This window comes from Meriones unguiculatus, chromosome 8, assembly GCF_030254825.1.
Source record: "Meriones unguiculatus strain TT.TT164.6M chromosome 8, Bangor_MerUng_6.1, whole genome shotgun sequence".
Taxonomy (NCBI): Eukaryota; Metazoa; Chordata; class Mammalia; order Rodentia; family Muridae; genus Meriones; species Meriones unguiculatus.
In genome coordinates, this window is record NC_083356.1 from 68,162,518 (window position 1) to 68,177,414 (window position 14,897).

General features: G+C 39.4%; 2 protein-coding genes across 2 annotated transcripts in view; both read right to left on the reverse strand.

Moving 5' to 3' along the window:
- The window catches only part of Nxph2 (neurexophilin 2), a 99,776-nt gene that overhangs the window by 43,726 nt on the left and 41,153 nt on the right, over positions 1-14,897 (reverse strand). The window lies entirely within an intron of this gene.
- On the reverse strand, positions 934-1,413 carry LOC110556454 (peptidyl-prolyl cis-trans isomerase A-like). The gene is made up of 2 exons (XM_021650217.2): positions 1,400-1,413; positions 934-1,292 (listed from the first exon to the last, which is right to left on the reverse strand). The coding sequence occupies exons 1-2, from the start codon at positions 1,411-1,413 to the stop codon at positions 965-967; spliced, it is 342 nt and encodes a 113-aa protein (XP_021505892.1). The 3' UTR covers positions 934-964.

Here is a 14,897-nt window from a genome sequence, read left to right on the forward strand (position 1 = left end):
GTAAAGTAATACATACATACATACATACATACATACATACATACATATATATATATAGATAAATGAGAGATCTTTTATTCTGCACCTTATCAAGAGTAATGGTGCTGGAACTGACCCAAACTTCTAACTTGTGAAGGAGCCTAAGGCATTATTTCTTGTTCTTAGAAAGTGACTGAATAAAGATATTGCAGCTAATGTAATTCAGTGGGCAAGAGCAATCCAAAACTAGTAGCCAAACAAGACAGTGCCATCCATATGGTGTTGACTTTAGAAGCATGAAGTATGAAAGAGTGAAGTGGTTGTGAATTCATTCTCTGAGGTTTCAGCAAACCACTGAAGCCAGGTAGTGTGTCCAGGGAATTCTTGCATGAAGGTTTTGGGAAGTCAAAAGGCCATTGAATGAAGTTGTGAAAGTGGAGAGTCCATGATGATGAAGATGCTAGAGCTACCAAAGACTGCTACATAGAGGAAGTAGAACCAACATGAAGGAGATATATGTTGCAGGGAGAAAATCTGGAGGGATAAGAGACGTCAAAACTCTTTGACATTGGATTGTTGCCTTGTTGGATTTTGGTCATGTTTTGATATTTCCTCACTATTCCCCCATTTTTTCCTTTGGAATAATAATGTATATTCTGTGCTATGTCAATGCAATATTCTGAAAATACCTCTTATATTCTAAGAGACTGAAACTTTTGCTGAGTCTCACAACCAAAGTTAATAGACATTGAGACTGCTGTTCTGTTGTTTGTTTGTTTTTTCTTATTTACTTTTTATTCATAATCATAAACTTAACTCTGCAATCCAACTAGACTTGGAGAGGAATGAGGAAAATATGAAACCCAATGAACTTCAGTGAGAGCAGAGATCACAGGGCACTTTGAGCAAATGGGATGGGATGCTCTTCTGAGCTACAGAAGGAATGGCCTGGTGGGTAAGATGCCCTCGAGTCAAGAGAATTAGTTTAGAGTTGTCCACAGTCAGAAATTGTGATCATCTTGCTGGTCTTGCCAATCCTGGACACAAAACGCTCCATGGCTTCCACAATGTTCATGCCATCTTTCACCTTCCCAAAAACCACACACTTGCCATCCAGCCACTCAGTCTTGGCAGTGCAGATAAAAAACGGAACATTTGTGTTTGCTCCAGCATTTGCCATGGACAAGATGCCAGGACCTGTATGCTTCAGGATGAAGTTCCCATCGTCAAATTTCTCCCTGTAGATGGACCTGCTGCCAGTGCCATTATGGCATGTGAAGTCACCACCCTGGCAAATGAATCCTGGAATAATTCTGTGAAAGGAGGAACCCTTATATCCAAAAACATGGAACACTTCACAAATTCTGTTGTTTGTTTAGCCTGCCTCTAAGAGAACAATGTAGTAAAGAGCCTTACTTGCCTTGAATTCCCCATGTAATCAACATTTACAACCTAAGGCAATGGATAGCTGTGGTCTTAAATTACTGATGACTGAAAGTTAATCACTAATAAATTTAATCCACACATTTATAGATTCGTGCAGGTTGTGAGGGTGTTAGTAAATGATCTAAGGTGTGTGAAACATAAGAATTATGGATGATCCATAATGATTTTAAAAATTTAGCTTCTAAGTTTATCACACTAAAGTCAAAACTCTACTAAAATCAGTAGAGTTCTCATAAGAAATTTACATATTCTTTGTAACGGTTAAACACACAGGATACAAAAGCTGTAGAAAAACAAAAGGAATGAGCCAGCCACAGAGTTCATGTCAGAGACATCCCTTGTTCCCCTTACTAGGGAACCCACTTGGAGACTAAGCTGCCGTGGGCTACAACTGAGCAGGGGTTTTAGGTCCTTTCCATGCATGGTCCTCGGTTGGAGTATCAGTTTCAGAAAAGATCCCTGGGCTCAGATATTTTTGGTTCTGTTGCTCTCCTTGTAGAGCTCCAGTCCTCTCCAGGTCTTTCTATCTCTGCTTTCTTTCATAAGATTCCCTGCACTCTGCCCAAAGTTTGGCTATGAGTATCTGCTTTGATACCCTGCTGGGTAGAGTTTTTCAGAGGCCCTCTGTGGTAGGCTCCTGTCCTGTTCCCTGCCCTCTCCCTCTTCCAATGTCTGTCCATTTGCCTTTCTGAGAATTGATCATCTTACCCAGGGGCCTCCTTCTTACTTAGCTTCTTTAGGTGTACAGATTTTAGTATGATTATCCTATATTATATGTCTAATATCTACTCATAAGTGAGTATATACCATATGTGTCTTTCTGCTTCTGGGACACCTCACTCAGGATGATCTTTTCTAGATCCCACCATTTGCCTGTAAATTTCATGATTTCCTTGTTTTTAATTGCTGAGTAGTATTCCATTGTGTAAATGTACCACAATTTCTGTATCCATTCCTCAGTTGATGGACATCTGGGTTGTTTCCAGATTCTGGCTATTACGATTAAAGCTGCTACGAACATGATTGAGCAAATGTCTTTGTTGTATACTTGACTCTAGCTCTGTTACCAGCTACAACTGGACTTTTCTCCTCATTCTTCTGGGCTTATATGTGCCTTATTCATTTTTTAAACTTATGTGCATGTTTGTGTGTGGATATGTGCACCTGAGTAAGGGTGCTGAAGGAGGCCAGTGAGGGGATTGGATCCTCTAGAACTGGAATTATAGACAGTTTTGAGTTACCTGACCTAGATGCTGGGACTCAAACTTGACGCTCTGCAAAAGAACTATACATGATTAACTGCTGAGCCATCTTTCCAGCCCCAAATTGAGAGTATTTCATTGGAGGTGGGATAGCACAAGAGGCGCCACAGGAGATTTCATAGGTCCCCTCTATGTCTCTGCATGAGGTATGCCTCAGACTCAACCTGGCTGTTTTTTTTTTCACTAGTTTGCATGGCATATGTGCATATAGTGCTCCTCTGAGGAGATAAGCCACTCCTTCTGTCGTGAGCCAGTGGTGAATTTTAGTTTGGAAAGGGTTTGTTTAGTTGAGTGTTGTTGACTTGGAAAGTTTATTTTAGATTAAACCCATCCACTAGTCTTCTTTTCACATACACAGGTATATACATACATACATGTATGCATACATACACACATACATACATACACACATATATACATGCATACATACATTTATTTCTATATATGAATATTTGCTTGCCTGTATGTCTGGACCACCATATGCATGCCTGATGCCCCTGGCAGCCAGAAGTGAGTGTTGGATCCCTTGGAACTGGAGCTACAGGTAGTTTTAGTTGTGTGAGTGTTAGGCATTGAACCCGGATCCTCTGCAAGGGCAGCAAGTACTCTTGAGTCCTCTTTCTAGCCCCCCTTTTCACCACTTTTAAAGCACTTTGTTTTCTTTCCTTTCTCTTCTGGTCTCCTTTGTTTACCTTTCCTCTTCTACCTTCTACTTTCCCCTCTTTTTTCCCCTGCTATGTACTCAGGATGGCCTTGAACTCTCCTTTTATTGATTTTTACAAGTTATTTATTTTATATCCTGATTGTAGACCCTTCCCTCATTTCCTCTAAGTCCCACCCTCCCTTCATTTTTCTTCCTATCCTCTTTCACTAGTCTACTGAAATTCGGAGTTCTCCCTTGCTACCTGACTTCAGCTTATCAAGTCTCATCAGTACTGCCTGGATCCTTTTCCTCTGTGGCCTGGCAAGGCCACATCACCAGGAGCAAGTGATCAAAGAGCAGACAACTGAGCTCATGACAGAAACAGCCCATGCTCCCCCTACTCAGGAACCCACATGGAAACTGAATTGCCTATGGGCTACCTCTGAGCAGGGGCTCTAGGTCCTCTCCATGCATGGTCCTTGATTGGTGCAATAGTCTTTGCAGGGTCCCCTGGGCTCATCTTTTTTCTTTTTCTTTTTCTTTTCTTTTTTAGCTTTGTTGGTCTTTTTTGATAGATTTAAAATATTTTAATTAAATTTTTATTTTTTATATTAATTACAGTTTATTCACCTTGTATCCCCCCTGTAACTCCCTCCCTCATTCCCTCCCAATCCTACCCTCCCTTCCTCATCTCCACCCATTCACCTCTCCAAATCCACTGGTCCATCTCCCCTTCATTGACCCTAGCTTATCAGGTCTCATCAGGACTGGCTGCAATGCCCTCCTCTGTGGCTGCTCCTCCCTCAGGGAGGGGGGTTGGTCAAAGAGCCAGACACTGAGTTCATGTCAGAGATAGTCCCTGTTCCCCTTACTAGGGTACCCACTTGAATACTGAGCTACCATGCGCTATATCTGAGTAGAGGTTCTAGGTTATATCCATGCATGGTCCTTGGTTGGATAAAGTCTCAGAAAAGACCCCTGTGCCCAGATATTTTGGTTCTGTCTTCTTAAAGAGCTGCTGTCCCTGCTGGGTCCTTCTATTCCCTCCCTCTTCTATAAGACTCCCTGTGCACAGCCCAAAGTTTGGCTGAAAGTCTCAGCATCTGCTTTGATCTCCTGCTGGGTAGAACTTTTCAGAGGATATCTATGGCAGGCTCCAGTCCTGTTCCCTTTCTTCCATCACGACTGGTGCCTATACTATTTGCCATTCTGAATATTTAAGCATCCTTCCTCGGGTCCTCCTTGTTTAGCTTGGTTAGGTCTGTAGGTTTTAGTTTAGTTATCCTGTATTATATGGCTAATATCCACTTACAAGTGAGTATATACCTTGCATGTCTTTCTGTTTCTGAGTTACCTCACTCAGGATGATCTTTTCTAGATCCATCCATTTGCCTGCAAATTTCATGATTTCCTTGTTTTTAATAGCTGAGTAGTATTCTATTGGGTAAATGTGCCACAATTTCTGTATCCATTCCTCAGTTGAGGGCCATCTAGGTTCTTTCCAGATTCTGGCCATTGCAAATAAAAGTGCTATGAACATAGCTGAGCAAATGTCCGTCCGTGTTCAATGATGGAGCATCTTTTCGGTATATGCCCAGGAGTGGCGTATATCTGAGTGGCTGAATCTTGAGATAACACTATTCCCAATTTTCTGAGAAAGCACCATATTTATTTCCTAAGTGGTTGTACAAGTTTGCACTCTCATAGTACTTGAACTCCTACCTAGAGCAATAAGACAACTAAAGGAGATCAAGGGGATTCAAATCAGAAAAGAAGACAAAGTATACATGAGTGACCCCCAAAATTCTGCCAGGGAACAGCTGACAAACACCTTTAGCAAAGTGGTTTGACACAAAATTAATTAAAAAAAAAATCAGTAGCTCTCCTATATACAAAAGACAAACAGGCTGAGAAAAATTAGGGGAAAAACACTCTTCACAATAGCTACAAAAAACATAAAGCATCTTGGTGTAGCTCTAACCAAGCAAGTGAAAGACTTGTAAGAAAAAATAATTCTTGAGCACCTTTTGGATATATGCCTAGGAGTAGTATAGCTGGATCTTGAGGAAGCACTATTCCTGATTGTCTAAAGAAGTACCAGGTTGATTTCCAAAGTGGTTGTACAAGTTTGTAGCAGCTTTATTTGTAATGGCCAGAAGCTGGAAACAACCCAGATGCCCCTCAGTTGAGGAACGGATACAGAAATTGTGGTACATCTACACAATGGAATATTACACAGCAATAAAAAAAATAAAAATTAAAAAAAACAAGAAAATCATGAAATTTGCAGGCAAATGGTGAGAACTGGAAAAGTTCATCCTGAGTAAGGTATCCCTCCCTTAGCAGTGGACTTGGAATAGGACAAGGAAGAGATGAGGGAGGGAGGGTGCGATTAGGAGAGAATGAGGGAGGGGCCTAAGGCTGGGATACAAAGTAAGTAACCTGTGATTAATATTAAAAAAAATAAATTTGTTTTGAAAAAAAAGACACAGGGTATATACTCACTCATAAGTGGATATTAGGCATGTAATATAGGATAAACATACTAAAATCTGTACACATAAAGAAACTAATCAAGGAGGAGGACTCTGGATAAGATGCTCAATCCTCATTCAGAAAGGCAAAGAGGATGGACATCAGAAGAGGGAGAAAACAGGGAACAGGACAGGAGCCTGAAACAGAGGGCCTCTGAAAGGCTCTATCCTGCAGGGCATCAAAGCACATGCTAAGACTTACACCCAAACTTTGGGCAGAGTGCAGGAAATCTTATGAAAGAAGGGGAGATGGTAAGACCTGGTGAGGACAGGAGCTCCACAAGGAGAGCAACAGAACCAAAAAATCTGGGCAAAGGAGTCTTTTCTGAGACTGATACTCTACCCAAGGACCATTCATGGAGATAACCTAGAACCCCTGCAAAGATGTAACCTATGGCAGATCAGTGTCTAAGTGGGTTCCATAGTAATGGGAACAGGGACTGTCTCTGACATGAACTGATTGGCCTGCTCTTTGATCACCTCCCCATGAGGGGGAAGCAGCCTTACTTACTAGGCCACAGAGGAAGACAATGCAGCCAGTCCTCATGAGACCTGATAGCCTAGGGTCAGATGGAAGGGGAGGAGGACCTCCCCTATCAGTGGACTTGGGGAGGGGCATGGGTGGAGAAGGGGGTGAGAGGGCAGGATTGGGAGGGAAGGAGAGAGGGAGTTACAGGGGAGATACAAAGTGAATAAACTGTAACCATGTTTGTAGTAGCCTTATTTGTAATATCCATATGCTGGAAACAGCCCAGATGCCCCTCAGTTGAGGAATGGATGCACAAATTGTGGTATATCTACACAATGGAATATTACTCAGCAATAAAAAACAAGGAAATCATGAAATTTGCAGGTAAATGGTAGGATCTGGAAAAGATCATCCTGAGTGAGCTATCCCAGAAGCAGAGGGATGCACACGTTATATACTCACTCATATAGACATATAATATAGGATAAACCTACTAAAATCTGTACACCTAAAGAAACTAATCAAGAGGGAGGACTCTTGCTAAAATGCTCAATTCCTATTCAGAAAGGCAAAGAGGATGGACATCAGAAGAAGGAGAAAAGAGGGAACAAATCAGGAGCCTGACACAGAGGACCTCTGAAAGGCTCTGCCCTGCAGACTATGAATGCTGAGACTTATGGGCAACCTTTGGGCAGAGTGCAGGGAATCTTAGGAAAGAAGTGGGAAACAGTAAGATCTGGAGAGGACAGGAACTCCACAAGGAGAGCAACAGAACCAAAAAATCTGAGCACAGGGGTCTTTCCTGAGACTGATACTCCAACCAAGGACTATACATGGAGATAACCTAAGAACCCTGCACAGATGTAGCCCTTGGCAGTTCAGTATCCAAGTGGGTTCCATTGTAATAGGAACAGGGATTGTCTCTGACATGAACTGATTGGCCTGCTCTTTAATTACCTCCCCCTGAGGGGGAAGCAGCCTTACCAGGCCACAGAAGAAGACAATGCAGCCACTCCTGATGAGACCTAATTGACTAGGATCAGAAGGAAGGAAAAGAAGTCCTCCCCTTTCAGTGGGCTTGGGGAGGGGCATGCATGCAGAGGGTGGAGGAAGGGAGGTATTGGGATGGGAGGAGGGAGGGAACCACAGGGGGGATACAAAGTGAATAAAGTGTAATTAATAAAGAATTAAATATATATATATAAAATAAATAAATTAAAATTAAAATAAAAAAAGAGTTTGGGGAAAGAAAAAAATTCAAGTCTCTGAAGGAATCAATTGAAGAAGAGATCAAAAGATGGAAAGATCTCCCATGCTCATGGCTTGGTAGGATTAACATAATAAAAATGGCCATCCTACCAAAAGCAATCTACAGATTCAATGCAATTCCCATCAAAATACCAACTTTGCACTTTTAAACAGTGTTGAGATGGTGACTGTGAGGAACTTTTCAAGTTGGACTTTGTATTATGATATGGTGAGTTTATGGAGGCCAGGAAATGGAATGTAGTGATTAGAATAAGAATGGCTGCCACAAATATTTTAATACTTGGTACCCAATTGGTGGTGCTGTCTGGGGAGGTTTAGGATGTGTGTTCTTTATCGAGGAAGTATTTGACTGTCAGTGTTCTTTTAGAGTAAAAGTCTATGCTAGTAATTGTCATGAGAGTTTTCAGCTCCTTGCTCCTGCCGCTGCCATCCTTTCCTGTCATGATAAACTCATCTGTTTGGAGCCATAAACTCATATACTTACAAATAAGTTACCTTAATACTTTGTCATGAGAGGAAAAGTAGCTAATACACATATTTGTCTATCTGTCCCTGACATATACTTAACATAGTCCTCCCAAAATTTAGCCATGTTGTTTATGTGAGAATTCCATTCCTTTTCCTGGTTAGATATACTGTTACATATGCACAGGATTTGTTTACCCACTAATCCATTGATGGACATTTGGTTGTATACACTTTTAGTAATTGTGAATAATGATGCAAACAGTTTGGTATAGGTGTCTCTGCCTGAGGCACTGTTTTCAGTTCACATCCAGGAGAGAAACTGTGAGTCATATGGTAAGGCTATGTATAGCATTATAAGGGACTGCCAAACTTCTTCAGCAGCAACTATTCTATATTCCCCTGAACAGCACATAAAGATTCCAATTTGCAGCCTTTCTTGGGATCCAAGTAATGTGGTTAGTTCATCTGAGGATTAATTTACAGTCATTTGGCCTAATCATTTGGCCTAAGGATTAATTAGCATCTTCATTTCCGATAAGCTATATAATTTACCATTATCAGACCTACAGTTTTCCACTGGAAATTTCTTCACTCATACTTTTCTCTATATATTGGGCTTTACTATCTAGTACTAATTAAAGATCAGTTCAATCTTCTTATGGCTTCTACACAGGAGAAGTAACCTAAGACACATAAAAGGCACATACCAAAAAAAAAAAACCTGGAAAAATAAACATGATAGGTGCCTTATTCCGTCACCATGATAGAGGCTATGTCCTGTAGCAGATAGCAATAAATACAGAGACCCACACAGACACATTGTAGAGAACAAGAGAGAGAAAGAGAGAGAGATTGGAACACATGACTCTAAATGTGAGGTCTCCACCAAACTCATCCTCTCAGAGCTCAGGGAAGCCCTCCGAAGAGGAGGCAGAAGGAGTTGAAGAGACAGAGTGGACAGAGGACACCAGGAGCACAAGGCCCTCTCAACAGTGGAAGAAAGCTCCCATGAACCTACAGAGACTCCGCAGCGATCACATGGCTGCCACAGGTGTGCACCAGATGTTCTGCATATATACTACAACCTTCAGCTGAGTGCGTTCATCGGCATTCTGAATACGTGTGCAGGTGTGTCTCTGGTATTTATGCCTTCATCGGCATTCTGAATACGTGTGCAGGTGTGTCTCTGGTATTTATGCCTTCATCGGCATTCTGAATACGTGTGCAGGTGTGTCTCTGGTATTTATGCCTTCATCGGCATTCTGAATACGTGTGCAGGTGGATCTCTGGTATTTATGCCTTCTCTTGTGGCTTTTTATTTTCTGTTGGCTTGGCTTGTCCAATGTTGATGTGACAGCTCTTGTTTTATCTACTAATTATATTGCTGCATTTTTTGTTATCTTCTAGAAGTTTGTTCTTTTCTAACAAAAGGAAGAAATGGAGCAGATTTGGATAACAAAGGAGGTGGGGAATACCTGGGAGGAGTAGAGAAAGAAAAAATCTATTTAGATTTTAAAAAGAAAAATAATTATATACACATATATAAAATTCAACATGCTTTTATGTTTTGTTTTTAGCAGGTATTTTATTACAGCAATAACAAAAAAGCAGCTAAGACACTGGTCAGCAACAGAAAAATAACTAATACACTAGTAAAATCAACTGAAAAGCACATGAAAGAAAGTCATTACAAATATTTGACAGATAAGAACTTATATTAAAACATGATCACACTGAAGGTCAGAAGAAGACTGATTGTGAAATCTGTGCATGGAGCTGAAAAGTGCAGAATTGTCAGCACTTAGTGACTGCTCGCACTGACTGCTGCCAGCTTCCTCCGACTTTATTTTCATCACAGTCTCACATGATGCATAACAACCTCCATTAAAATAATTTTAAAAGGGGTGTGTGTGTGTGTGTGTGTGTGTGTGTGTGTGTGTGCAGGCACCTACAGATGCCAGAAGAGGGTGATGGATTTCCTGAACCTGGAGTTACAGGTGGTTGTAAGCTGCCTTGTATGGGTGCTGGGAACTGAACTCAGAACCCCTACAAACACAGCAAGTGCTCTTAATAACTGAGCCATCTCTCCAACCCCAATTACCCACATTATTTTATTTTTTTAATTTTAATTTTTCTTTTTTTATATTAATTACAGCTTATTCACTTTGTATCCCAGCTGTAGCCTCAACCCCTCCCAATCCCACCCTCCTTCCCTCATCTCCTCCCATGCCCCTCTCCATGTCTACTGATAGGGAGGTCATCCTCCCCTTCCATCTGAGCCTAGCCTATCAGGTCTCATCAGGACTGACTGCATTGTCCTCCTCTGTGGTCTTTTGTTATTTAGTTGGACTAAAATGGATGATTTTGAAAGATAAATTTTCATAAAGATATTTTACCACTGAGTTTTAAAAAAACATTTCTATATCTATAATTTTTTAGTATAAACAGTTCAATGATTGCCATCTTTAAATAAACCAAGGTAAACACAATTAAGTTCACTTTCTTAACTTTGTTAAGAAATAACTAAAATGAAAAGATGGGAAGTTTTAAGTATTGAAAGAAAATATCTAACTTATTTGTAAAAGGACTGAATGAACTTATACAAACTTTACTTCTATATGAACTTAGAAGGAAGCAACTTCAAGTGACTCAAAATTAGCAGAGATAGTTCATGATTCATTAAAAACTAAAATCAAAATGTTTTTGAAAGCCAAGAGGTGGGAGTTAAAACTAATAAAGAGAAAAAGAAAATATTCTGACAAAATCATTATCAGACAAAGAACCTCCAAAAATTTTCCCTGTGTTTGTTTTGTGTTGGAGGGGAGAAGGAACTGGGAGAAGCTGAGGAAAGGGAACCATTAGCCAAATTGTATGAAAAAATAATTTTCAATCTAAAAAGATTTTAAAAAATAATAGAAATGTTATCTTGTACTTATCTTTGAAAAACATTTCTACAGAAATCGTCGTTAATCTGAAAAGTATCTGTATGTTTAATTGTCTCCATCTACGTGGGGATATGATGCCTAAGTATGCTCTCACAAGGTTCAGCTGCATTAGGTATGCATATCCTACAAAACTGTTAAAGAAGCTTTCCATATTCAAATAGCCCAGACCATATCTTGATGTTGAAGCTTAATCTGAAAAAGACATTGACCAGCATCTGTAAGCGTCATAAAAACAAAGTAACAATAAGTCAGTGGGAGATGACAGTAATAGTTTGACAACTGGAAGACACACTATATATAATATATATATTATAGATTATAGATAGTATGGTACATGAGGGACAGAAGAAAGCGTATTACATAAGTCATAAGCATAGGCCTGGTGCTATTCTGGAAAAAGTCAATGATATAGTCGGAAAGGTTGTATTTTGTAATTTTACTTTTTAAAGATTTATTTTATGTATATGAACACTGTTTTCATGCCCAGCAGAAGACGGAATCATATTCCATTACAGATGGTTGAAAGCCACCATGTGGTTGCTGGAAATTGAACTTAGGACCTCGGGAAGAACAGCCAGTGCTCTTAACCGCTGTGCCATCTCTCTAGCCCGTATTTTGCAATTTTCAGTGTCATCAGATTCCCATAATTTTGTGACTATAAAAGTTGACACTAATTCTTGTAGTTGTCCTTTTACAATATCCTTATTTTTTCAACCATACAATGTCTACTTGCCCACATATTTTAATATATTTCAAATTATTTTTCTGTAAATGTCTCAATTTTTCTTGAACCTTTTCTCTCAAGTAAAGGGTAGAGCAGTGTATTTAGACTGGTCAGAACTAAATGTTCCTAACAGCTCTTTACTATTTAGCCCAGTGATAATTTGGGTATTTTCACGCGTAGCACCTTTAAAAGACATGATTTCAGGCAGCTAAAAAGCAGAAAGCGTCACCGAATCGTGACACAGTGTGGCAGCATACTGTTAATTGAATTCATCATTAACACAAAGCAGAGCTTCTATTACCTTGTTAAACAAAATGACTTCAATTTTCTATGTAATTATAGTCCAGCAGAGGAGAACGCAGAGTTCAAATGAAGATTTAGTTCCAAATATGACCTTCTTTCTTTCTTTCTTTACTTACTTACTTATTTTTTTTTTTTTTGAGATAGCATTTCTTTCTGTAGACTTGGCCCTGGACTCACTTTGTAGATCAGACTGGCCTCAAACTCATAGAGAGATCTACCTACCTCTGCGTCTCTGAGTGCTGGATTATAGGCGTGCACCACCTCACCCAGCTCAAATCTGACTTTGTTACATATTAAAATGTATTTATAAAATGGGAATGATATGTAGCTCATAGGCCTATTTTTATGATTAAATGAAAGGAAGATGGAAGAAATGCCTGGAATGGTGCATAACATTTATGGACTCTTTCCAAAAAGTAATTGATATTTCTACTTTTATCTCAGAAAACATTTTCATCTCCTTTCACTGTGTGAAAGAATTTTTTTCTAGCCTTTAGAGATATAAGTTTCACAACAGTCCATAAAGATAAAAGACTGTGGAAAAAAGAAGGCATTGTGGTTACTCAAAGGATTTTCATGACACTGATAAATGGGTCTTTTGTCCAGCATATATTTCCTTGTTCACTTCTGTGCTCATTACAGATGTGCTTTTATAGTTCTGTTTCTATAACAAAGCAAATCAAAGCACCCAAGTTCAACGTACAGCAGCACTACACTGAAACAAAGGGTCTGAACCAATGGAACTGTCTGCAGTCAGTCACTTCCCTTGCACTTCCCTGGTAGTACTGTGTCATCACTCATACCATGTGTGCCAGTGTCAAAGGGTGTACAGGTCTATGAACTGGAGACTTATCTCCCATCAGCTGCTTTGCAGCCAGACAAACCTCAAACACCACCCTCAGAAATCCTGTCTGGTTGTGACACACAGATTCAACAAACAAGGGAAGTCAGCTGGCCCTGAAAAATATGTTGACTTCAAGAATTCTCAAAGTCCTAGGAAATTGGTTCTATTATTTTATAAACGAAATTTCTTAATTTTTACAGGAGAGACAGGATAGTGAATGCTTGAATGTAGTGCTAGCTTCCATAAGCAAAGTTTTGTTGCCTGAAGGGCATAAATTTTAAAAAGAAGTCCATGATAAATATAACAATAATCCTCTATTTCTACTAACAAAAAAAGCAAGATTCTTCCATTCAACCAAAATTAGTCAGCGGATTGCACATGAGATGACTGTAGGAAAAAGCACTGGGCTGAGGGCGGGGAAGAAGGTCAAAGGATCAATGCACATGAAATTATAGGCACCTGTAAATAATAACAACATTTGACACCAAAACTACATGCATAAGCATACAACAAACACAAAAGAAATCTTCACCCACTAGAATGACAAGAAAATTATTCATATGGGAAGCAATACTGTAACTCAGACTGAAACCATTTTGAAAAGAAAATACAGTAGGCACTAAGACATGAAGGACACACAGCGACACACACACACACACACACACACACCATGGAGAAAGGAATGGCTGATGGACATGTGATCTATGAACCACAAAGAGTTCCCATAGCAGGAGATCTGCCTAGAGAAAGAGGCAGGAACCTGCAGGGGCATTCTGAGGCTATACTGAAGAGGTGTGGCTTTCCTCTCCATGTAGCTTCAGTGGGAAACTGTCTGCTCTCCAGTATGGAAATACTGGGTCAAAAGTGTAAAAATGGCTAGCATGGAGGAATGAAGCTGCCTTTGGTCCTTTTTTGGAAGTGAATCGGGTTGTATGTATGTCTTAGGAAACTCAAAATATTTACTTGCAAACAGAAAAATGATTGTATTGTAAATGAGTAAAGGAAAAAAACAGAGAGAACAGACAAAAAACAAGCGGGTAAATGCAATTCTTAACCCTAGGTTAGAGTCCATTGATTTTTGAATTGTTTCTGGAATAGCCATGGTCACTTTACCTAATCTCTTCAGCTCTGTCTACTATAGTCCAGTGGCACACATTTACACATTTTCATGTGCGTCCCCTAAAAATAGTTAACAGACTCTCCCATCCTGAGTTTAAGTTCTGGCCGGCTTTTCACATTAGGGACCCAAAATCTCCAACTGTCAGGCCAGTTGAGACGTGACTAAAATAATAAGGCAGAAAAGAATGAGGAGAGAGATTTTAGGAATTGGAGTTATATAATGTGATGAACAAGTCTTAGAGTTTTCAAAAAATCTGTTCTTTGAAAAAAGCATGATGTAAAAAAAAATTAACTTTAGGGCAGGAAGTGCTCTTGAATAGCACCGTCTTTCTTGCTTCAGTTCTTAATCGGCATGCCACCCAGGTGTCTAACCGGTCTTGAACTCTTCTCATTCTCTTGTTTGTTTGTTTGTATACCTTTGCATATCATCAAAATGAGAGGAGGGGTTTCTATTCATCTCCAATGAATTGGCTAATTAAATTGTATTTTATCTCAGTATATTTTCTAGTATAATTAAGTTTCTAAAGCAATCACATCAGACTAAATCAACCATATTTTTACATAATTCTTTTTAATAAACAGAGTTATGATTACATGAAGACAATTCTAAGGATAACACATGCTACAAAACAGAGAACCTAATTTGTTTCTTTGATTTGGATAGACAAACTCACTCATGTATAATAACTTTTATCATCCAAATTATAATTCACATTGCATTATAAAGTTTCCTATTTTATAGATTACAATATAGAATTACTTTATTCTCAAGTGGGACTTGAGGGAGAAGGTTATGATTTGGATCTTAGAAAATATGCACACTGAATTTCTTTGTATTTGTGAAAAGACTTTGGAACGAGACGTAAATAGAGTCTAGGTGGAGAAAAAGAAC